The sequence below is a fragment of the Physella acuta genome, unplaced genomic scaffold, assembly GCF_028476545.2.
Source record: "Physella acuta isolate Inbredline_101_S28 unplaced genomic scaffold, ASM2847654v3 ptg000200l, whole genome shotgun sequence".
NCBI lineage: Eukaryota > Metazoa > Mollusca > Gastropoda > Physidae > Physella > Physella acuta.
Genome location: NW_026731719.1, coordinates 1,922,862 through 1,949,699, shown reverse-complemented (window position 1 = coordinate 1,949,699; position 26,838 = coordinate 1,922,862). Strand labels below are relative to the sequence as shown.

Here is a 26,838-nt window from a genome sequence, read left to right as displayed (position 1 = left end):
GAGGCAAAAGGTGTCCACCAGTGGAGCAAGATTGGTGGCACTACTTGGGGCAAAAGGCAACCACCCAAGAAGCAAGAGTGATGGTCGTACGTAGGGCATATTGTGACAACACTAATTTTTTTCCTGTCTAAATTATAAATTTTATTTAACAAAGTTGTTTTTACTTCACTATATGTTTGTACGTCTGATGTATGTAAATAAAACATCAATCTATTTTGTATCTTTCCATTCGAAACAAAAGCAAAACCCATTTGTTGATTAAATAAACTAGCTTTACGCAAAACATGTTTACTTAATTAAAATGTATCAGAGAGTGAGTTCATCGTCTGTATGGTGCAATTGGACAGGTTAAAATAGCCTCGAACGTAGGGGAGGGGCGTGTGTGAGTTAAACCCGGTGTGTTTATATATTGTTATCCCAAGCGGGAGTGAAGGCTTGTTAAGGGACTTGAATAGACCAGCGACTAGGATATCACTGTGTCATGTGTGAAGTCTAGAACAAATAAAGTACTGAACATTGCCTTGGATTGTGTTGTGTATTGGATATCACTGTGTCATGTGTGAAGACTAGAACAAATAAAGTATTGAACATTGCCTTGGATTGTGTTGTGTATGGATATCACTGTGTCATGTGTGAAGTCTAGAACAAATAAAGTACTGAACATTGCCTTGGATTGTGTTGTGTATTGGATATCACTGTGTCATGTGTGAAGACTAGAACAAATAAAGTATTGAACATTGCCTTGGATTGTGTTGTGTATGGATATCACTGTGTCATGTGTGAAGTCTAGAACAAATAAAGTACTGAACATTGCCTTGGATTGTGTTGTGTATTGGATATCACTGTGTCATGTGTGAAGACTAGAACAAATAAAGTATTGAACATTGCCTTGGATTGTGTTGTGTATGGATATCACTGTGTCATGTGTGAAGTCTAGAACAAATAAAGTACTGAACATTGCCTTGGATTGTGTTGTGTACTGGATATCACTGTGTCATGTGTGAAGACTAGAACAAATAAAATATTGAACATTGCCTTGGATTGTGCTGTGTATGGGCGAAAGCTAGTCGCAACAGGAAAGATTGACTGTTGATTTAAGTAGAAATCCTGACCCCCTGTGTAGAACATGCAATCGACGAACCTTTTGTGCTAATATAGCCCTTGGAAAAATTGGTTCTAAACGCACATTACGGCAATAGCGAAGCCTCTAAGATATTACATTTATATTCAAATGCAGAAACCATCGCTGGAGTATATTTCTTATGTTTTATGGTGATCGGAGTATGTATGACTATGTATGTGTGTTAGCGTGCGTGCGTGTGTGTGTGTATGTGTGACTATTAACTATTGCACGTTCTACTGTAGACTACTCAATATAATTAGTTTTGAGAAATATATTAACTGCATTTAAAAAAAAAACCACCTTAATGCTTTGACGAATTTGTTTGTGTTTGTCTATTTGCTCACCATTCTCACATCACAATTACCACAAGGAGAGGTCAGGGGAAGAACTACTGTGACATGTGATCTCGCCATGTGGGGGGGGGGGGGAGGGGACTCAAAGTCACACCAAAATTTTAATTAAATTTTAAAGTCCAATTATATTTGCACCTTGATAAATTACTGCAAATCTCAGATGACATCTGACCTAAGATGTCAGCCGTACTCGAAGGAATGAACAATAGGGCTGGTAAGTAGGTCACCAACCAGTTCTATGGCTCATGCAAGCCCTATTTCCGTCAACCGGTAAAGAAAGAAAAATCACAGTGTACTGTAAAAGTTGTGCATAAATTACGTGGGCTGTAAACTTATTTTCATGTTTAAAATTCTCAACTACGGTTTTTCGTGTATGTATTTCCACGCTTCACTGCCGACCTATCCATACAGTCAAAGAAAACTTCAGACATAATTTAGATATGGCTCACTGACACACTTTTTGCTTTGATGTAAAACTAATTCATACAAAACATAGGCCTCATTCGTGTTTTTGGACAAGATTGGGAGATTGTTGAAATAGTTTCATAAATGTTTTATATTCACCCCAGAATTTCTGATGATAAATCTCACAGAGAGAATAGATTTAGTTGCCGAACTAACATTTGTTCAGGTCGCTCTCGTTGGTGCAGCACGTAAAAGCTATCCCTGACCGTTGATACGTGTAGGTGGTTGTATTTGGAGATTCTGTCAAAGAAAATTTGACATTTCAATGAAAGATTTTCGAACTTGTAATTTTAAACTAGACTGTTTTAGAGAAATTATACCCTAGTGCTACATATTACCGGAACATGCGACACTTCATTCCGTCTATTGGAGTTGTGTGTCTGTTGGTGGTTACTTCAGCGGGACAGCAGTGTACTAAAGCTCCTATAAAAACCAACAAGTTTGTGCCAATGGAGACTCCTTACACTGGATGTAATGACAGTTTGCCGACACACCTGACGAAGTCAAAACTTGGCTGCTCTGTACTCTGCCTAAAGACTAAAAACTGTGTTGCCTTTGGCTACGACAGCAGCGCTAACCTGTGCCGTGTCTGTGCTATGAACACCCAGGGTAGCCTGTACGACACGAGCAAGGCATCAACCAGCACGTTCTACACCCTGAGTCAGGGCCTAAGTAAGAAAGGGCCGACCACGGTCATACCTCTCAACATGCAGATAGACGTAGGTTGTGGCGTTATTGTTGGAAAAATGGTAAGCAAAATACATGTGTCAGTATTTTCGTAATGTGTTGCTATTTTAAATTGCACGTCTATAGCCTATATCAGATTTATTTAAAAATTACCTTAAAATAAATTCAAGTGTCCATTTCATTTTGTAAATGTAATAGATTGAAATAATTGTGAGGTCAAGGGAACTCACTCTTCTGTATTAGTTATATTTATAATATTGTTATCTTGAGTGATGTCCCTTGAGTACTTCCTCCCGTCCTCTCTGGTGTATTACCATCGTGGTAGTTAGACCCATTAAATGTGTTATATACAACCACAGGCTTCTGTCGTCAATCTATTATAACTGGCGACGAAGGATAAACATCTACTAGAAAGAGCACCTACTTACGCAAAAAAGAGGTTTGCTAGAGCTTATTAGCTAATTATTTCTAGAATTATGGCGCTGTATGGCCAAATAAAAGAATTTGATGCGAATGATGAAATCATTCAAGATTACCTAGAGAGGTTAAGCTTTTACCTAGAAGCTAACGACGTGACGATAGAAGCCAAAAAGAGAGCTGTTTTGTTAACAGTCATAGGGCCTCAACAATTTAGGCTATTAAAGGACTTATGCGCACCAGCTAGTCCAGATACCAAGAGCTTTAACGAGCTGAGCAAACTGCTAACAGACCACCATGCGCCTGTACCATCAAAGTTCCTATGTAGAGCTAGATTTGACGGTAGGACTCGTCAACCAAACGAGTCAATATCAGAATATGTTGCTGCTTTACGTCATTTAAGTGAATTTTGTGAATTCTGAGACACGCTGTCTGACAGACTATGTGAAAAGTTTGTGACAGGTGTAAACAGCCCTGATGTTCAAAGAAAGTTGCTGCTCGAGTCAGATCTAACATTAGAAAAAGCAATACAACTTGCAACTTCATTCCAGCAGTCATCCGATGCGGCGAGATTTCTAACGCCCTCAGGGATCCATGCAGTAAACAGCAGGTTAGTCAACAAACACCAACCCCATCAGAGCATTTCAACTTATGCTAAACAGCCTGCACGTTCAAAGCCTAGATCTAAATCTAGTAATAATTATCAAAAATGTCATCGATGCAATCGTCCCCATGCATCTCATCGATGCAAGTTCAAGTTAGCAAGTTGTTATAAGTGCAGTAAGCAAGGTCACATTGCCAAGGCCTGCTTTGCAAAGTCTTCGCCTGTTGCTAAATCTAGCCAGTCAAGACAGTACCGCAACCAAAGGCAGCACTATGTTAACTCTCACCAAGACTACCTAACCCAACCAATGAACCACTCTACCTGTGAAAATGCTCAAACTGATTCGCAGCCGGATTTCAACCTGTTCTCTGTGAAATCAATAAGTCATGCTCCCATCAATGTACCAGTTAATATCAACGGTAAGAGCATCAGCTTCCAACTTGACACTGGAGCATCTCTAACAGTCATAACAAAGAAAGATTTTGACGCCTTCACAAGAGGATCAGTGCCTCTACAGCCATGTCACAAGTGTCTAACAACATACACTGGTGACAATGTTCCGGTAATAGGAGAGTGTATGGTTCATGTAAGTTATAATGGTCAAAGTGTTAAACTTCCTCTTCTTGTGGTTGAAGGAAATGGACCACCATTATTAGGTAGAAACTGGTTATGTGATCTTAAGTTAAATTGGGAGAGTATTTGTTCATTGAACAATGGAAAAGAATCTAGTCTTACTTCACTAGATAGAGTTATATCTGAAAATAAATGTGTTTTTGGTAACTCTGGATTACTAAATGATAGAACAGTGAAGTTAAGCATTAAAGACACAAATCCAAGATACTGCAAAGCTAGAGTTCCACCTTATGCAATGAGGAACAAGATTGAAAATGAGCTAAGTAGATTGGAATCTAACGGCATTATAAAGAAGGTAGACTATTCCGATTGGGCGACACCCATTGTGCCAGTGTTAAAGAAGGATGGTTCTATAAGAATTTGTGGAGATTATAAAACTACACTGAATAAGCAAATAGAGCTAAATAGGTACCCTATACCTAACATTGAGGAAATTTCTTTGAATTTGGCAGGAGGAGACAAATTCACTGAATTAGACTTTAGTCATGCTTACACTCAACTAGAACTGCATCCAGATTCAAAAGTCTATACGACAATAAACACACATAAAGGACTCTACCAATATGAAAGACTATGTTTTGGGCATATCATCTAGCCCTGGAATTTTCCAAGCTGTCATGGACAGTATTTTTAAGGATATTCCAAATGTTTGTGTGTACTTTGACAATGTGTACATAACTGGTAAGAATGACACTGAACATCTTAAAACACTTGATAAAGTATTGAAAACTGTTGGTAAAAAAGGTTTAAAGATAAACAAAGATAAATGTCAATTCATGCTGACAGAAATTAGTTTTCTTGGTTATATATTAAGCAAACAAGGCATCAGACCTCAACCTGAGAAAACAAAAGCCATTAAAGAAGCACCCAAACCTGAAAATACCCAACAACTAAGAGCTTTTTTGGGCTTAATAAATTACTATGCAAAGTTCATAGGGAATCTGTCTGGTAAACTATCACCACTGTACAAGCTGCTGCAGAAAAATGCAACTTGGCACTGGGGTAAACAACAAGAAGCTGCTTTTAATACAGCAAAAGAGGCTTTGTCTGCTGACACCTTACTAACTCACTATGACCCAGGGAAAAGACTTATATTAACATGTGATGCTTCACCAGATGGTGTAGGAGCAGTCTTGTCCCACATGGATGAGAAGGGTGACAGACCCATTGCTTTTGCCAGTAGATCTTTGAACCAAGCTGAGAAAAATTATTCTCAGTTAGATAGGGAAGGCTTAGGCATCATTTTTGGTGTTAAGAAATTTCATAAGTTTCTGCTTGGTAGGAAGTTCACCATCTTTACAGATCATAAACCATTGCTAGGTTTATTTGGAGAAAACAAAACCCTACCTGAGCATGCCTCACCAAGAATTCAAAGATGGGCTATCACACTAACTGCATACAATTATGAATTGAAATACAAACCTGGATCTGAGAATAGTGCAGATAGTCTTAGTAGATTACCTTTAAAAAACCAAAGCCTGAGCTATGTACCAGAAGATGTATTTGTTCTCTTCACTATCATGGATAACTCCAATATAAATGTGAATGATGTTAAAAGAGAAACACAAAAAGATGAGTGCTTAATAAAAGTATATGAGTACTGTATGAATGGTTGGCCTGAAGAGTCTGTGAATGATGACTAAAAGCCATATTAAATAAGAAATAAAACCCTTTGTGAAGATAATATAAAAGATGGAGAAGATGCAGTCCATTATCAGTCAGAATTGCCTAAACAAAGTATTTGTAACTTAATAAATGATTATGGTGATATGGCAATTTCAAATGTTTTAAAGAAAATACATTAGTAAGAAGGAATGTGATCATCAAACAACTTTGCTAACATCATTAGCACTTACAGAAACTAAAAGGGTAACATCAAAAGAAGAAAAAGATTTTTGCCATTTAATACACCCACTTCAAATACTGGATCACAGTTGCAAAGTGATATGGTCCAGAATATTACTTTAAACAGTATTTTTGGTTACCAGGAAAGCACTATCAGATTACCTGAGAAAATTGATCAATCAAAGAAATCTATGTCAGTCAAGGATCTGAATAACAGCATAATACTTTCAGATGCCAATTCAAAAATAGTTCCATTAGATCATGACAAGACATTCATTGAAAGAGAATTTGGTGTTAATAAGAATGTGTATCTAAGAAGTTATGGGAGAAAGGAAAAATGGATACCAGGTCAAATTGTTCAATGTACAGGACCTGTGCCTTATAAAGTTAAAAATAACTTGTGCAGATAATAAGTGTGAATCTATCAATCCCACCAAGTCTGATCAGTTCACACCAACTCAGTTTGTTCCACAACCAAGTTCTGTTGATATGAGTGAACCAAGTTGTCTGGAGTCAGAAAATGTAAATTCTGGAGTTAATGATTTAAATCCTAGACCTCCTGAGATAGAGAATCCAAATGGTCAGAATATTGAGTCACCAAATCAAAAGCTACTGAGAAGGTCAAGCAGGACAATCAAAGTCCCAAATAAGTTAGACCTATGATTCTAAAGGTCAAAAGGACTTTGACATTATTGTTTTGTATCTTGATTATGTTGTGGCATATTGTGCATTGTTTGTAAGGATGTAATCTACCATAATGTTCATGTTACAATATAATTGGTGATTTTAGGATACTATCAATTGTTCTATTGAGAGATGTGTTATTGTGTTCTAAGGGTAAAGGGATGTAATAGATTGAAATAATTGTGAGGTCAAGGGAACTCACTCTTCTGTATTAGTTATATTTATAATATTGTTATCTTGAGTGATGTCCCTTGAGTACTTCCTCCCGTCCTCTCTGGTGTATTACCATCGTGGTAGTTAGACCCATTAAATGTGTTATATACAACCACAGGCTTCTGTCGTCAATCTATTATAGTAAACTGTAACTGTAATCAAAAGATATATTTGGTAGTGTTTTTGTCACCAATCTATCTATATATTTTATACTAAATTGTTTTAATAACAAGCTTATATGTAATAATGCACTAAAAATGAGAAAAAATGGTTTTCTTTAAATATATATTGAGGTGATATGTAAATAACTAAAATAACTATATTGTGTAAGAAGTACCTTTACTAGAATTTAAAAAGCTACTCACGCTTTTACTTTAATAATATTTTTTAAAAGTAGGACATTATTATATATTTAAAGAACATCATTTAATTTTCCTTTTTAGTAACTAGACGACACAGATTCCAGTTCGGAAACGGTATATCGGCTTCACTGCGCAACCCAATATCATATCTTGCTCACCCCACAGTTTATAGTCATTTAACCCCAAAGCAATTCTTGTTCTTTGACCCATCTTAAACCGTAACCCAACCCAAAACACTAACCCTAGAGGCGTTGTTTTTATATAATTATATTATTTAAAATATTTAAATGTCTAGTCACTGAAATAAGTCAAGTGGCGGGGCTTAAATTTTCGTAAGTGCACTTTATACAGTTGTGACGGGGGTAATTTTTGAAATGTAATAGAACGTATTAATCTAAATTTAAACATAGTATAATACACATTTATAATATCCTTAGACCTACCGTAAGAATAAAAGAAATCAAACCGTAATGTATGACAACACTAACCCCAATTAATTAATCTTATAAATCTTTCTGAAAAATCGATTCCTTTATTTTCTTTCCGAAGGTTGTTGTGCGAGGGATTATGACCAGCATGGACGGTTTCAAACTTCTAATGCGGCAAGACGACAAGAATATTCCTTTGTCCTTAGTCTCTGATTATGCAGGAATCATTAGTACTGGTCCAATTCGCTACTACCAAATGCTGAAGCTCAGCTCCATGGTTAATAATAACTATGTCGGCAAGAAAAATATCGCTTTTGATCCGTTCCTCTTCCCTGTGAACACGGAGTTTGAGCTGTCCATACTGGTAAGGGGAAGCGACTACGCTTTTTTTGTAAACGGGACTTACAAGTTTAACTACACCTACGTCATACATCCGGAGAACACCCAATCCATTGAACTTGCAGATAATCTGAAATTCATTGAATTAAGTTTGTAATGTGTTTAATACACTAAAAGAACATAAGGCATGACTTCTAGATATTACGGTAAATGTATATGCCCATCTCTTCTACGTATAAATTTCTGGTGGGCAGTGTAAGATCTGGCACATGCATACACCTTAAGATACACTCACGCACTGTCTAAATAAATCATGTACATACCTTAAGATACACACACACGCACTGTCTAAATAAATCATGCACACACCTTAAGATACACACACACACACACTGTCTAAATAAATCATGCACACACCTTAAGATACACACACACACACACACTGTCTAAATAAATCATGCACACACTTTAAGATACACACACACGCACTGTCTAAATAAATCATGCACACACCTTAAGATACACACACACACACTGTCTAAATAAATCATGCACACACTTTAAGATACACACACACGCACTGTCTAAATAAATCATGCACACACCTTAAGATACACACACACGCACTGTCTAAATAAATTATGCACACACCTTAAGATACACACACAAACACTGTCTAAATAAATCATGCACACACCTTAAGATACACACACACACACACTGTCTAAATAAATCATGCACACACTTTAAGATACACACACACGCACTGTCTAAATAAATCATGCACACACCTTAAGATACACACACACGCACTGTCTAAATAAATCATGCACACACCTTAAGATACACACACACGCACTGTCTAAATAAATCATGCACACACCTTAAGATACACACACACGCACTGTCTAAATAAATCATGCACACACCTTAAGATACACACACACGCACTGTCTAAATAAATCATGCACACACCTTTATATACACACACACGCATTGTCTAAATAAATCATGCACACATATTAAGATACACACACACACACACACTGTCTAAATAAATCATGCACACACCATGAGATACACACACACACACGCATTGTCTAAATAAATCATGCACACATATTAAGATACACACATTAAGATACATGCTCATTTACATCCACGATTTTATGAATCGTATTAATTGGAGTGTTTTATTAACTCAAATGGTTAACATACTATTGCATGTAGCAAAGGCGATCAAAACTTATAAACCTAGACACTGCTTACTTTGGTTGATGAACATAAAATTTACCTTTGTTTAAAAAAAAAATGCGACAGCGTCCGTAATGATGTAAACTCTAATCTCGACAAATGTTTATACTGTGTTTGGAATTTAGCAGACGTATAGCCTATAATATCAGAAAAAAATGTTTAATCAACTTTGTAACAATGAAACAATTAATTGAGCTTACATTATCTGAGCACGTGTGCTTAATTTACATAGAAATATGTTTCTGTCATACTTTCTTTCTGAGCAATTTCGCACTTTATTATGATAAAAATAATTTAATCTCCTAGAGAAATCGCAAAATGCCAAATGTTAGTTTAGGAATTTTTGTTACGTCTGCTAAATGTATAGATGTAATTAAAAAAATCTTTTTTACTTAACAACCTTCTTTTTCTAAAAGATTAACAACAGCAACAACCAGTTAGATGAATCTGAAATGTGTTTATTTATAACAAAGGATTTCTACAACGACTTGATATACAATCAAGTTGTACCTTTTTTAAAATAATTAATCAGTATTGCCAACAATTTAGAATTTAATGATTTTTCTTTACATCTACATTTAAAAAATAAATGTTAATTCTTAAAGTGGTCTCCTGTTATTAAATCCAACCACATTTAGAGATCAGAAATCTCGGCGGAATAAAGTTCGTCAATAATCAAATAACATGTTTGTCAAAGTTTATAATATTATCAGAATAAGCACTTTAAAAGATTGTGATTTAAAAAAATGTGTGGTATAAATATTGATCGTCCTAAATAGTGTTGGTTAAAATATTTTAATTTATTGGTTTAAAAAACGTAATTAAAAAATATTTGATGTAATATGTCGGTTACAATATAAAGTTCAGCATGTATAGCATTGTATATATGTATCTAGTGTCGAGTCCCTCAACGCCAGATAATGTAACTACACACAGATATATGCATCATGTCAGACATGTTCAAACCTCCACAACAAACAGATGGTAAATATTTTAACTACACACAGATATATGCATCACGTCAGACATGTTCAAACCTCCACAACAAACAGATGGTAAATATTTGCTGTACTGTTCAATCGTCCTGTGGACCTGGCGGGGGACCTCTAGGGAAAACATGACGTCAAAGTCGCTCGGGTGGTGGTCAAAATGGGTGTCAGGTTGGTGGCCGTACTTGGGATAAACGGTTACCACCCAGGGTGCCAGATTTAGTAATCGTACTTAAGGCAAAAGGTGACCACCAGTGGAGCAAGATTGGTGGCACTACTTGGGGCAAAAGGTGACCACCAGTGGAGCAAGATTGGTGGCCCTACTTGGGACAAAAGGTGACCACCAGTGGAGCAAGATTGATTGCCCTACTTTGGGCAAAAGGCGACCACCCAAGAAGCAAGAGTAATGGACGTACGTAGGGCAAAATGTGACAACACTAATTGTTTCATCGACTGGTGTCTAAATTATAAATTTTATTTAACAAACATGTTTTTACGTCATTATGTATGTTTGTATGTCTAATGTATGTAAATACACCATCAATCAATTATGTTTTTATCCATTAGAAACTAATGTAAAATTGATTTGCAGATTAATCAAAATAGCTTTGTGCTCGTAACATGTTTACTCATTTAAAATGACATCAGAGAACGAGTTCAGTATTTGCATTATGCAGTTGAACCCAATCACCCATTTTAAAACTTGGGTAAAATACTCAACCGAATATAAATGTAATGATTTAACACCATTGAAAAAAATCTTATAGCATGTAGAGATATTACAATATGTATTTAATTGTTAATTTCAAAATAAAATAAAACATGTGCATACGTAATTTAAAAATATCGCGTGTCTCTTAATCTGCCAAACACTCTAGCAGCTGTTGCACAGAATTTAAAAAAAAAAATTACTTTAAGAAATGTATTTAATTTAATGGCAGTCAGTTCAGCCACATTGGTGTACATTGCATGAGTCGTCTTGTTATATTTATAACATTCTCACAAATGTTATACTTTAGAACCAGTTAGATGATAAAAATCTGTATAAGATCCGTCTCAAAATAAAGATAAATTTCATGATGACTCGTTTCAAATAAAAATCAGATGCTAAACATGAATGGTATCTATATATATAATTCTCTTCTTCGAGCCGTTAGAAAACAAGCTGCAAACGCTCTCCCTACCTCCCCACCCCTACATGGTTTTAGTGAGCTGTGTTCACTCTAAATGTTTACAAGCAGAGCCAACGATTTTAAACGTAGGGGGGGGGGGAGGGGGGGGGGGGGAAGGAAGGGGGGGGGGGGGGTTATGGTCCTTAACGAGCTACTTATAGTGTTTTAAAGAAATATTTTCAGTGGTACTGTCGAATTCACAAATTATGAATTATTGAAAATTAGAAACAACTAAATAGCGGCGTATGTTATGCCGCGGGCCGGCTCCTAAATATTAAAGCAGGTGAGCATGGTAAATTATTTAGCTAACAAATTTCACAACATAGATCCCAATGTTCGATAAAAGGGAGATTTTAGAAAGAAATATAATATTCATGGTTGAGATCAGTTATGCCTCACTTTCTGGCCAAATCCATCAAAATTGACATTTGAAGATAATATTTGCATGTCAGATACATAGAGAAAAACTAATGTAACTTATGCCTTGTTCAAGAGATAGGTCTGAAGTTTTAAGTTAGGTTTCCTAACACGATCAGTATTGAAACAAGGTAGGTAGTGAGGGGAAAACTTGGCTTATATGGTGTGTGCGAAATTCTTAATCCTCTTCTTTTCCTTGACGTGTTGTACATCTGTGATGCTGTGGTTGACTCGGCTGATGGTGGTAGAGAAGTTGGTTGGATACGATGAGGCGTGTCGTCTGGTGTACCACTTGCGCAGCGTCCTACACTTGACCAGCTTAAAGAACTGTTTCCTGAACCTCTTGGCCGTGAAAAAGTAAAGGAAAAAGTTGATGGCATGATTGGAGTCCATTAGCACGTACGAGATTTCTTTAAAGAGTCCCCATTTGGCTTTAGAGAGGTCTTGGCTTTCTGGAATTTCTCTCAGACTGACAAAATATACACATGAAGGTAGAGCGAGGATGAGGAAGAGAACGGCAGCGAGAACCATCATGGCGGTGATATTCCTCTCAGCTCGCTCCGTCTCGGCAACAAGTCTCTCGTTGTTGGCGTTAGTCATCTCGTGTTTCCTGTGAGGATTTTTAACGATGGAATTTCTTAAGATTGTCCGTCGCGCTTTTCTTGACAGTCGTAGTCCTCTGACAATAGCGCACGTGGAGATGAATATCACGACAAATGGAAAAAACACAATCAGGATAGCTTGCATCCAGAAAAAGACATACGTCCAAAACCACTGATATTCTGACTTGGTCGAGCACAACATTTCCTTATGGGTATAATCGCGCATTACAGCAAAAACTCCTAAGAAAGGAACAAGAAGAACAAAAGATGTGACACCAATGCTGATGTAGCTCCTCCGTTTGGTGAAGATGTAGCTTTTCTTGAGCGGGTAGCAGACTGAGACGAACCGCTCCGTGCATATGAGGGCCAGTACCCAGTTGGCCAGGGACGACAGGTACATGGGCAGGAATTCGGCCACACACCCAACAGTACCGATATTCACTTTTCGTTCTGTTAGCTGGTTGAGCAGGAGCTTGCATACCAACGCGCTGCCGTCGCAGAATGCCAATGTAGCGACGTAGAAGGTGGCTGGACTCATGGCCTGCATCGTTAGGATTGTTATGACGGTCATCACATTAGTAGGCACGCCGAGAAAACAGAGCACGTACAGGTAGTAGGTTCGAATATAGGAGTTGATGCTGTTTAGTTTTCTTGCTTCTTCAAGCCTGGAAATAAAATAAACTTATAAATGAACGTTTTTGTTTTGTTTTTGTTATTTTTACCAAAGAGCCTGACATTTCAAAAGAAAGAAAAAAATTAAATTATGGCTTTTACATTTTTTTTACTTATATTAAGAAAATAATTTTGTAATAATTAGGTTTCTAAAATATTGATTCTGTAAGGTTCTATCCAAATATGTCCTGAACCTTGGTGTTTGAGACATACGTCTAAATCCTGTAAAACTGACAGAATATTTTTAGACGAACGGTAACATTCAGATATACCAAGGTACTGACTTACTCTTCTAGTTCGCCAGATTCATCTCCCCTACGAAAGACCAATGTAAATTCCTCATCGCCCAGGACGCTCATGGTGACGTTCATCATGTTACAGGTAAGGTCAAGGTCGGTGCTAGTGACATTGCAGGAGTCCCCGACTGACTGGGTCCCATAGGTGGACCCGTTGAAGAAATCCAAGGTTACATTTGTTGGATCCATTGTAGAACTGGGTTACCCGTTGCCAATTTACGACATTTATTTTTACATCTTCAGATCCTCAGCAGTAAATCAAAGTAATTTATAATGGTTTTCTAGCACGTTAGCCTTGACAGATTGTAGCGATGTGCTTGTAATCTTGATTTAGCTATGGAAAAAAAGTGTATTAGAAAATAATTAGATTGATGCAGATTTACAATTACACAATTGTGATTCATCGTTTTTCCCTGTTCGTGCCCAAAACACTTAGGGCTGATGAAGTACAGTTAATCTGTTTCAATAACCTCGGTATAAGAGGGAATAGTGTGGTCAATACCAGCCACTACTGCTTCTCTACCGTGAGTCAAGAGCACATTAGAGCTGGGTGGACTCAGGTACGTCCTACAGACTCCAAACTCGAGACTTTCAGGTTAGTAAAGGTAGGCTCTACCACCCCACCATACGGTACCATACAGTTGTGATTACCGCAGTTTTAAACATATCTCCTAGCTTAAAACTAGAGCTAATCCCTGTGATTATCGTAGTTTAAACATATCTCCTAGCTTAAAACTAGAGCTAATCCCTGTGATTATCGTAGTTTTAAACATATCTCCTAGCTTAAAACTTGAGCTAATCCCTGTGATTACCGTAGTTTTAAACATATCTCCTAGCTTAAATTTAGAGCTAATTCCTGTAATTACCGTAGTTTTAAACATATCTCCTAGCTTAAAACTAGAGCTAATTCCTGTGATTACCGTAGTTTTAAACATATCTCCTAGCTTAAAACTAGAGCTAATTCCTGTGATTACCGTAGTTTTAAACATATCTCCTAGCTTAAATTTAGAGCTAATCCCTGTGATTACCGTAGTTTTAAACATATCTCCTAGCTTAAAACTAGAGCTAATCCCTGTGATTACCGTAGTTTTAAACATATCTCCTAGCTTAAATTTAGAACTAATTCCTGTGATTACCGTAGTTTTAAACATATCTCCTAGCTTAAAACTAGAGCTAATTCCTGTGATAACCGTAGTTTTAAACATATCTCCTAGCTTAAAACTAGAGCTAATTCCTGTGATTACCGTAGTTTTAAACATATCTCCTAGCTTAAATTTAGAGCTAATCCCTGTGATTACCGTAGTTTTAAACATATCTCCTAGCTTAAATTTAGAGCTAATCCCTGTGATTACCGTAGTTTTAAACATATCTCCTAGCTTAAAACTAGAGCTAATTCCTGTGATAACCGTAGTTTTAAACATATCTCCTAGCTTAAAACTAGAGCTAATTCCTGTGATTACCGTAGTTTTAAACATATCTCCTAGCTTAAATTTAGAGCTAATCCCTGTGATTACCGTAGTTTTAAACATATCTCCTAGCTTAAATTTAGAGCTAATCCCTGTGATTACCGTAGTTTTAAACATATCTCCTAGCTTAAAACTAGAGCTAATTCCTGTGATTACCGTAGTTTTAAACATATCTCCTATCTTAAATTTAGAGCTAATCCCTGTGATTACCGTAGTTTTAAACATATCTCCTAGCTTAAATTTAGAGCTAATCCCTGTGATTACCGTAGTTTTAAACATATCTCCTAGCTTAAAACTAGAGCTAATTCCTGTGATTACCGTAGTTTTAAACATATCTCCTATCTTAAATTTAGAGCTAATCCCTGTGATTACCGTAGTTTTAAACATATCTCCTAGCTTAAATTTAGAGCTAATCCCTGTGATTACCGTAGTTTTAAACATATCTCCTAGCTTAAAACTAGAGCTAATTCCTGTGATTACCATAGTTTTAAACATATCTCCTAGCTTAAAACTAGAGCTAATCCCTTTATCTCAATCAACTGCAAACTTGAAACGCCAACATTCATGAAGTCCAATGTTTTTGTCTTACGCGCTTGAATGAAGCAAAATTTCAAGTCTTAATGAACTTCTCTGCTCGCTATCAGCTGGATTTAAATGTTTATGTTTAATGACATTTAGTTTCTTTGTTTTTTATATACATTTTTTTCACACAATTAGTAACTAAAATACAAATTTGTTTGTACAATGTATCACATTCCCTCCAAATTATACCTAAAGTTATGGATAACTTTATTTAAATGTTCAGCTGTTTGTTTCCTATATTTAGCCACACAAAAATAGATTGTAAACAATTGAGTGAGTCATTGGGAAGGGAGTGAATAATGGAAAGGAGGGAACCAGAGAATAAAGAGAACAAAAGAAGGGAAACCAGAGAGAGGAGAGAACAAGAGAAAGGGAGAAAAAAAAAGGGAAAGAACAAGAGAAGGGAGATAACAAGAGAGGGAGATAACAAGAGAAGGGAGATAACAAGAGAAGGGAGAGAACAAGAGAAAGGATAGAACAAGAGGAGGGAGAGAACAAGAGGAGAGAACAAGATAAGGGAGATAACAAGAGAGGGGAGAGAAGAAGAGAAGGGGAGAACAAGAGGAATGGAGAACAGGAGAAGGGAGAGAATCATAGGCGCGAGTGAACCAGAGACAACATAATTCACAAGGGGAGATAACCCTGTATTTAGTCTAACCCTAACAACAACTGGTTAAATACTTCATGCCGTGCTCGTGTTCAGAGTTCCTTCCAGGCATCTCTTCGGGGGGGGGGGGGGGCAAAAAAAAAAAAATTTACCGCCCCCCCCCCCCCCCCCCCCCCCCGAACGAAATGAAATTTATATAATTTATATAGAAAATATATACTTTTAACAGTGTCCGCCCCCCCCCCGAAGAAAGTTTACCGCCCCCCCCCCCCTAAAATTTCAAGTGCCCCCCCCCCCTCGGAGAAAAAAGTCTGGACGAAACACTGCTCGTGTTTTGGCGTATCATGGGGTTGTAGACCGATAAGGGTGGTGCATTTTATTTTTATACGTTTATCTTTCACTTTACAAGCACGCCATAATGGGGATAACAATCGTGAGATGATAAATAAAGCAGACATTTCCAAACGTTCATCTTGTCCACAGACTGATAAATTGCGAGATAGGGTCTGCTGTATGTAAAACTGATCCTTCATCAAATCAACAATCTGCATATGGTATACAGCAAACCCCGTTAACATTGCCGGCAGTGTACTGTCAACTTGATATATATATATATATATATATATATATATATATATATATATATATATATATATATATATATATATATACATATAAAAAATATATAAATGATTTATATATATATATATATATATATATATATAATGGATTTATATTTATAAGTAAGATAAATAAATACTATTTATTGTTCTAAATGTATTTGAATATTTAAAACAGTTATGTATAATGTCGCATATCTAAAATCAAACCAAATAAATTTATATGCGTAATATTAAAAAATATATATTAAACTATGCTTTAAACAATTATACGCCTGTGCTCATCTCTCGGCACTCAGAACGTATGAGTATGTTAAAACAGGGAGGGGAGAGCAGGGTTTACATTACAGACAGGATGTAGCCGTAGGCCAGGAGCTTGCCAACATTTTTAACTGCGGTTAACGGGTCGCTTCAAAACACTATTTTTCTCATAATGTTGGAAGTTTAAAGTTTAACGGGAGCATAATTTGTTCTTGTTTATAATTTGTTTATAATACAAAGTATATATATATATATATATATATATATATATATATATATATATATATATATATATATATATATATATATATATATATATATATATATATGTGTGTGTGTGTGTGTCTGTATAAATTATAAATATATATGCACATTTTTATTTATGTATATGCCGAACTTAAAAATACAAATGACTAAGATTCTAAGAATCATCTTGACTGTACTTAAGCTGACCATTGATTATTACTGTTTACTTAGTCAATTACTTAGTATATTTACAACTTAACAAATAATAAACAAACATTCAATAAAATAAATACGAATCTATTTAGGAAGTAATCTTTATTAGTTTACCTCTACCTCAGATGTCCTTATTATTTTACATTGTGAAATTTGGTTATCCAGTCTTGCAAAAAACAGAATTCTAAAACACATTTTGTAAAACAGTAAACTAACACATCATCAGGCCAGAAAAGTGTGAACACGCTATTTTCACAACATGAGCAGCACACAAATTGTTGCTACACACAGCACAGGTACTGCCTGCTACAGTGTACAGACAAATGGATTACCGCCCTTTGCAGCAGAATTCTGCACTGCGAGTTCCCCCACATATCCCCGACACATTCGATTCTGGATATGTTCCATACCCGCGATGTCACGTGATCCGGGTCTCGCTAATTGCCTGATCAACATTTTACTGGTGTGATCAAAGCTTGATTGGACGAATCGTTGCCACAACAAAGCTATAGAACAAAATATATCGGGGGGAAAATCTAGTGTAAATAATACCCATATAAATATATGACATATTATATATATGACAAAATAAAGCGGGTAAAAATATATATCGGACAAATATCATGACAAAATATCTGATACAAAACATTTCAGGACAAAACTATTTAATCTATCGACTGTTTTAGTCAAACATTAAATATCTTAATGGACAACACATAACAAAACAAAATATCGGAAAAATTTGTTTTCGAGCAAATTGTTTTTAATGTTTAAAATGTCCATTAATGACATTTAAGCCTCTATTTGTCCATGGTTAAATTGTGTGTGGTGAATCTATCATTATCTTAGTCAAATTTTTCTAGTGACACTACAGTATTGTCATTAAAGTAACAGCAGCCTATAGACAGAAAATGTTTTCATCTTGTACAGATCCTTAGCTGGGTTGTTTGAAGCAGGAGGATGCTGCTAGTAGAAGTCCTTCTCACACAGTCGTATGTAGGTACACAGGATTCTTGCAGCATGGGTGTTGTTTAGGTCAGTGTGGGTGTTGGTGAGGCCAGTGTGGGGGCTGGTTAGGTCAGTGTGGGTAGTGGGTAGGTCCATGAGGGTAGATAGTAATGTGGGTAGTGGCTTGATCAGTGTGGGTAGTGGATAGGTCAGTGTGGATAGTGTCTATGTGTCGGTGTGGGTGGTAATTAGCTCTGTGATGGTATTTGTGTGTTTAGTTTGGGCAGTGGTGTTTAATTTATGCAGTGGTGTTTAATTTGGGCAGTGGTGTTTAATTTGGGCAGTGATGTGTTTAGTTTGGGCAGTGGTGTGATTAGTTTGGGCAGTGGTGTGTTTAGTTTGGGCAGTGGTGTGTTTAGTTTGAGCAGTGTTGTGTTTAGTTTGGGCAGTGTTGTGTTTAGTTTGGGCAGTGGTGTGTTTAGTTTGGGCAGTGGTGTGTTTAGTTTGAGCAGTGTTGTGTTTAGTTTGGGCATGAAACCTTGACGATCATAAAAATAAATCCCAAATGATTCATCGCATTAGAAAAAAAAATAAAAAAAACAACAACTGGCTAATGGGTAGACAAATATTTGCTTTCCTGTTCATCAGATCTTGTGTAATCCATTGATGACGACCCTGGGGAAGCACTGGATAATAAATGGGATGTATGACACATAACAAATGTTGGTTCCAATTGTACAGGGCGTGGCCACATACAGGACAAGACTTGTGGCCACATAATATATGTGGCCACACATAATTTACTGTGCACTTGGCCAAGGAGATGGCCACACACAAGAACATGGCCAAAATGAAGGAAATTAGCTACACATTGACAAAAAAAAAGTACATACTAATGGCCAAAAATAATAAAATACCGATAGCCAAAAAGAACATGTAGATTGTGACATACAAGAAAAGACATCAAGACGAAAAGATGACCAAAATAGGTAAAAAGTGTATAGGCTAATTAATTTTAACACAAATGTATTGGACTGCTTAACATAAGCTTTTATATAGTCCTCAACGTTTGTTATTTGTTTGTTTGTTTCAAAGTTTCCAGATATATTTGTCTTGAGTGACAGCGCAATAATATCTGATGTTTCCAATAATTAGACATTTGATTAGAAATCAAAGTTTCATTTAAAAATTACTAATTTCATAATAAAAGTAGAGATCAAATGATTAATTGCAAGATAACTTTCTTTTAGATATTGCTAGAAACGAATCGGGTTTTAACGCAAACATTTTAGTCGTAGCCTATGTGGTGTCAACTTCATTTAGAAAGAATTTCTAAAATATGGAGAATAAAATGAATACATTTAAAAAAATAATAAGCTTTAAATGCTGTCAAAATAAGTGAAAAAGAATTGTTTAATAAAAGCATTGGTCGTTACAATACATAAGAAATTTTACGAGCCCCCGATGCATTTAAAAACGAAACACTTTTGTTTTTTTTTTCGTATTTTCAGTTAATGCTTTTTTATTAAGTTTATGTAATATGATCTCACTGAAATACAACCTAGGTCGATTTGAAATCAAGTTAAACCTGTATGCATTTAAAAACGAAACACTTTTGTTTTTTTTTTCGTATTTTCAGTTAATGCTTTTTTATTTAGTTTATGTAATATGATCTCACTGAAATGCAACATAGGTCGAATTGAAATCAAGTTAAACCTGTATGCATACAAGATGTTTTTTATTAAAAAGTAAATCTGACAATCCAAAGTCCTTAAACTATTTACCACTTTCAAATTTACATTGTGATAAATGTTACTAGAGAAAAACATGCAGCTTTATAGCAATCATTAACATAGTACACGTTAGCAGACCATGGTTTGTTGTTGTAGAAAGAAAACATTGACCAACCGACCTTACTTAACCCTTTATTTACGGAATTATGTTCTGAATGAGATTTTTACTTAAACAATATGTTACTATATTGCTTTTGGCACATTCAAAGCATATGTCAAAGGAAATTTCGTTTCATAAATTTTTAATGGCCCAAACAGGTATTGGTACTTATAAGTACCGTCAGTAATCTAGGACATTTTTTTTTCAAAATTTTTTTTTTTTTACAAAACAGGAACAAACGATACAATTTATTAACTAATAACATGGCTATCATTATAACAATCACTTTTTTGTAATTTTCACACATAAATACTGCACAAAAGTATATTTTGAGTACGATTTTTACTGGATTTTGTATGGGAACACATCTTAGACCTCAAACACAGCAAAAGTAGTCGACATGTCATGCTCGCTCAATCTTCTCTGTGGTCTTTCTGGTGTAGCAACGGTTGCCGGAATGAATATGCTTTTGCTGGAAGCTTCCAATAGCTAGTACAATAAGCCGCATAAACAAACAAAGGCCTAGTCACTCAGCACACAACTACTAAGAATACTAGTATAATTGTAGCCTACTAGAATTTTATGACAAGTCTACACTACAGTGCAAAGTTCATAAATAGAAGTGACCTCAATGTGTTTAGGATAGCCGTAGTGGATTACTCTTTTCTGTTTACTGATTAAAATTTACCATAGAGATCTATACTATATGCAGAAGTATGGACTATTATTAGTCTACAGGTATACATCACGTAAGTGTTAGTTGTAGGCCAGACAGTTTATTGCAGTAAATATAACTAACAAATTAAATCTTACAACTAGAACTAGGCTTTGGTATACAAATGAAGTATACTAAACCATGTAAACGAGCCTGCAACTGATACATTTATTCTTGTTATTTTTTTTTACTACTAGAAATTAACATGTAATTACAATATTTCTTATGTAAACTCTATGCTAACCTTCTTATACATGTGTAAATATCATTTTTTGAGTATGTTTCGATAATTAATTATCAAGACAATATTTATGTAACTCCACTTAACAAATCTGCCATTTTCTAAAAATCCTAAAAAAATGACCGTGTGCCCTGACGGTACTTATAAGTCCACTTGTAAACATCGATCTAATACAAAGACAATTTGATTAAAATTGTATAACTAGAAGTTAAACGCGTTTGCCTGACTATTGAAGGTGCCAATAAAAAATATTTGGGGATGAAAACTTGAAAAATAAGGTAAAACAAAGGGAATTCAGGAACGTGTGTGAGAACTGTACAGAAAAATTGTGAACTACCGATATAGCAAGACATTGAAAATGGCGCCACACCATTAATTTAAAAAAAAACATTGATACCTCCGTCTACCGGCGACTCAGGGGAGATAATACTATCAATTACTTCAATAATTTTTAAAATTCGTATTAAATTAAAAATAATACAGGCACTTAATTAAAGTGGTACTTATAAGTACCGTCAGTAGATAAAGGGTTAAAAGATATATTGCATAATATTAGACTCAATAATTCTTAGAAGAACAGTTTTAATTGAAATCTTTATTGGCAGCTTAATTTCACCACTAATAAAATATGTGTAATCTAATTAAAAATACAAAAAATACACTATTGTTGTTAGAAGTCACTCGATAGAACCACAACCGATCGTGTCTTCTTGTCTTAAAACTAAGGAAAGCATTTTTTTAATACAGCTATGTCTTAGCAATTCATTAGTTACCCGGCATTAAAATATATCAATGTCACCTCAAATATCCATAGTTTGTGATGTGCATGAAATCCGCGAGCTGCGTTACTGTGTTTCTCTCGTTAGGTTTGTTCTAGGCGGGAATGGAAATGTCACGGCAGTTAACACTTAACGAGGGTGTGACCCAAACACCACATGATGATAACCCGTCAGTCAGAGAGCGGTAGGCCCATAGTTCAGGGGTCGGCAACATTTTGAAGCGGAAGAGCCAAAAGTTACAATTTTCAAAATTTCCCTGGTTTTAAAGAGCCACTAACATTTTTTTTTATTTCAAATATTTCATTTTTTTATTAAGATTAGTAGTATTTGTGCAAGGAGCTGGAGAGCCGCAACTTGATATCAAAAGAGCCGCATGCGGCTCGCGAGCCGCAGGTTGCCGACCCCTGCCATAGTTCTGTCCATGGGAATTTTACATACATTGGGAAAATCTTTAGTATCGGTGTTTCCGATGAAGCAGAAAATCACACTTAGATTTGCGCCAAGTGATTACCCGTAAGCTACAGCTATGTTAACCTTTTGGAGGGCCAATTTTAACAAAATATGCTTCAGCAGTTAAATTTAAAATGGTGAATTTTTTTTACAATAATGTAAGGTTATTGGTATTTAAATGTTTATCGTTTCTTATACATTAGGACTAGATCCCAATTGTATCCTTAGTACCACAAGTAATTTATTATATTTAATTGTCTTGTCGCCTACGTCGACATTCCAGTGATAGACTAAAGACAGGAAAGTCTCTGGGAATGACACAACGTCTCATATTGTGTGGGCAAACTTCTCCCTCCTCTTTCTATTTTTGCTTTTATGCCATGAGGTCAAGAAGTTGCCCCCCTCGCTACCACCTTTGGGATGACTACCGAGATGAGTTGCTGTTGTCCTTCTCACGTACCAGCTGCGCAGTGGCCTACACTTAACCAGCTTAAAAAACTGGTTCCTGAACCTCTTGGCCGTGTAGAAGTAAAGGAAAAAGTTGATAGCATGGTTGGAGTCCATTAGCACGAACGAGATTTCTTTAAAGAGTCCCCATTGAGCAATAGAGACACTTTCAGAGTCTGGGATTTTTCTCGCCGTGAAGAAGTAAACACATGAAGGTAGAGCGAGGATGAGGAAGAGAACGGCAGCGAGAACCATCATGGCGGTGATGTTCCTCTCAGCTCGCTCCGTCTCGGCAACAAGTCTCTCGTTGTTGGCGTTAGTCATCTCATGTTTCCTGTGAGGATTTTTAACGATGGAATTTCTTAAGATTGTCCGTCGCGCTTTTCTTGACAGACGTAGTCCTCTGACAATAGCGCACGTGGAGATGAATATCACAACAAATGGAAAAAACACAATCAGGATAGCTTCGATCCAGAAATAAATATTCTCCCAAAACCACAGGTATTCTTCTTTTGTAGCGCACGTTTTATCGACAGGCGTATAATCGCGCATTACAGCAAAAACTCCTAAGAAAGGAACAAGAAGAACAAAAGACGTGACACCAATGCTGATGTAGCTCCTCCGTTTGGTGAAGATGTAGCTTTTCTTGAGCGGGTAGCAGACTGAGACGAACCGCTCGGTGCAGATGAGGGCCAGTACCCAGTTGGCCAGGGACGACAGGTACATGGGCAGGCACCCTGCGGCACACCAGACCGTGTCCATACGCACCTGCCGTATTGTGAACTGGTTGCCGATGAGTTTGCAGATCAACGCGCTGCCGTCGCAGAACGCCAACGTAGCGACGTAGAAGGTGGCTGGACTCATGGCCTGCATCGTTAGGATTGTTATGATGGTCATAACATTGGTAGGCACGCCAAGAAAACAAAGCACGTACAGGTAGTAGGTTCGGATATTCAAGTTGATATTGTTTAGTTTTCTTGCTTCTTCAAGCCTGGTAAAAGTAAAAGCCATAAATACATCATTCAGTTAAAGTAATTATATGATGATTTTAATATTAGTTGGTTTTTTTTTTAATTTACTTGGTACGTATACAATTACAAGATCACAGAATCTTTTAATCTTAATTAATTATAACAAACTTATTTTTGTATGCTGTGGAAAAAGTTTGCTTATAAATTTAGCAATAAGTAATTCTGTTTTTTATGTTTCGTTTCCTTGCATATCTACTTATATAAGGACTGCATAAAAGAAATTGTAAGTATTAAGCCGAAATGAACTTTGAACTTAGGTCATGGGTGAAGTCTTCGATAATAATGTTGTCACTTGCAATGTTTAATGCGGAGTTACTAGGCATTGCTAGCTTTCGGCTATATCTTTTCTCATATAATTGTTTGTTGTTTCTATCAGGTCCAATACTTGTATCAAGTCTCTAAATAATACAAATAAATTTCCACAAAAAATATAGGTTGAAAGAGCGTTAGCTATTCACTCAGATGACATATATACGGAACCTAAGTAGACTTTACCAATTGTTTTTTTAATGTTCCCACACAGATAGCCAATAGGGGGGGGGATCTCAAAGCACACAAATGGCTCTAAACCATTGCTATGTATTTATTTGTTGGCGTTTGGCTAATAAATGTATTTATTTAATATAAATATCGTGTTCGCGCTAGAAAGAAACCACCCCATCCCATAATTATTGTGACTGATTCAGATGAAGTGAATGACGTGTTTTAATTTGAAAGTTTTTTCCCAATAAAAAAATATACATATGTCACATTGCTCATGTCACATAGTTCATGTCACATAGCTAATGTCACATAGCTAATGTCACATAGCTAATGTCACATGGCTCATGTCACATAGCTCATGTCACATAACTCAGTCACATAGCTCATGTCATTCATGTCACATGGCTCATGTCACATAACTCAGTCACATAGCTCATGTCACATAGCTAATGTTACATGGCTCATGTCACATGGCTCATGTCACTATCAAGACTTACTCTTCCAGTTCGCCAGATTCATCTCCCCTACGAAAGACCAATGTAAATTCCTCATCGCCCAGGACGCTCATGGTGACGTTCATCATGTTACAGGTAAGGTCAAGGTCGGTGCTAGTGAGGTTACAGGGGTCCCCGACTGACTGGGTCCCATAGGTGGACCCGTTGAAGAAATCCAAGGTTACATTTGTTGAATCCATCGTAGAACTGAGCTGTCTTTTGCCAGCATTAAATCATGTTTAGTTCCTCAAATAGAACCACAGAGGTAGGTTTTCCAAGAAAGCACATTATCCTGGACAAGGCATGGTGTTTGATTTCAGGAGATCCCTGCAACAGATATTCCTACCGTTTAAAAATTCACTTTACCCAAAGCAATGTTTTGTTAACAGCTGGAAAATATAAATAATAAATAACATTAGAACAAAATTAAAAAGAAAGTTTGTGTTTGTTTATAATGACTATATATATATATTCCATTAAGAACCTACAACATAAACTTGATATTATAACTTTTTGAGGAGACCGCTTACAGATATTGATAGATTAACCCTTTAACAAAGATTTAATCAGAAATATTGTGTTTGACGCTCGATCCCGAAAACATGGGAAAATGTTAGAGCAGGGTGGGGAGGGCTGGGCGAGAGTTTACATTACAGACAGGATGTAGCCGTCTTTAGGCCAGGAGTTTGCCAACATTTTAAACTGCTGTTAACTGTTAATTGTTGGTGGTGCTCAGAAATATTAATGACTTGAACAAAACAAAAGTTTTAATTAAAACGTATCTTGCGTCGCACTATTAGCTTGAAAAAAAATTGGTAGCAGATAAAAAGAGCTGACTGTATATCTAACATTTCGATTGTATTAAGGCCCAGTCGAAAGCATTTCGTGGTCATATCACGAAAATGTTAATCTGTGAGGAAATGTTGATAATAAAAGAAAGGGCTACTAATAGCGTGTGAATATAATGTTAATTATCCCTTGAAATTGACTCACTAAATGTTCACCCGTTTCTGTGAATTATCACATACATAAAATCTTGCCCGTTGTCTCTACTCGACAACTTGAGACAGGTACTCATTAGAGCTGGAACGACTCTTGAGCGTACATAAATCAGATTTTAGATTTAGCGAACTTTCCTTTTAACAATCGATCTAGCCAAAACTTAAATATTAGTTGATGTGACAGAGATTTGTGCTCTTTACATATGAAGAGTAAAAATCAAATATTAATAAAACATATATTATATTCTTGACGTAAAGTATATATATATATATATATATATATATATATATATATATATATATATATATATATATATATATATATATATATATATATAAATGTATATATATAAATAAATAAATGAATAAATTAATTAATAAATATATATATATATATATATATATATATATATATATATATATATATATATATATATATACACATGTATATATATATATATATATATATATATATATATATATATATATATATATACTCACACAGTAATAATATCCATAACTGTTTGCCGATCAGTAAGCGACTAATCCTATTCTAGTTAAATCAGTGACGTTTGCTACCTTTAAGCATACAATTTTTTTTTAATTACCTAACAAAATGTTAGAGGAAAAAAGTATTAACATAATGTTAATCCACAAATAATCCAGTCAGAGAAGTACGAACACACCAACACAGCAACAATGCAGCTCATAACATCGGAGCTACACATTACACAGGTGCCGACTGAATGAGTGAACACAGACGCGGATTATCGCCCTTGGTTGGGGTACTCGGCCGGTTCTCTAAG

General features: G+C 35.9%; 2 protein-coding genes across 2 annotated transcripts; both read right to left on the bottom strand.

The window, feature by feature from the left end:
* Positions 1–12,123: 12,123 nt before the first annotated feature.
* Positions 12,124–13,884, bottom strand: LOC131937145 (green-sensitive opsin-1-like). Its single transcript, XM_059294339.1, has 2 exons — positions 13,548–13,884; positions 12,124–13,252 (listed from the first exon to the last, which is right to left on the bottom strand). Exons 1-2 carry the CDS (start codon positions 13,742–13,744, stop codon positions 12,142–12,144), a joined length of 1,308 nt encoding a protein of 435 aa, XP_059150322.1. The 5' UTR covers positions 13,745–13,884; the 3' UTR covers positions 12,124–12,141.
* A 9,019-nt stretch (positions 13,885–22,903) lies between these two features.
* Positions 22,904–25,295, bottom strand: LOC131937139 (sex peptide receptor-related protein 2). The gene is made up of 2 exons (XM_059294331.1): positions 25,035–25,295; positions 22,904–24,014 (listed from the first exon to the last, which is right to left on the bottom strand). Exons 1-2 carry the CDS (start codon positions 25,229–25,231, stop codon positions 22,904–22,906), a joined length of 1,308 nt encoding a protein of 435 aa, XP_059150314.1. The 5' UTR covers positions 25,232–25,295.
* Positions 25,296–26,838: the final 1,543 nt, after the last annotated feature.

Coding starts and splice junctions, on each gene's coding strand:
- LOC131937145 (XM_059294339.1), bottom strand. CDS start 13,744: ATGGATCCAACAAATGTAACCTTGGATTTCTTCAACGGGTCCACCTAT. Junction 13,253..13,547: donor GAATCTGGCGAACTAGAAGA/GTAAGTCAGTAC, acceptor TTTTATTTCCAG/GCTTGAAGAAGCAAGAAAAC.
- LOC131937139 (XM_059294331.1), bottom strand. CDS start 25,231: ATGGATTCAACAAATGTAACCTTGGATTTCTTCAACGGGTCCACCTAT. Junction 24,015..25,034: donor GAATCTGGCGAACTGGAAGA/GTAAGTCTTGAT, acceptor TACTTTTACCAG/GCTTGAAGAAGCAAGAAAAC.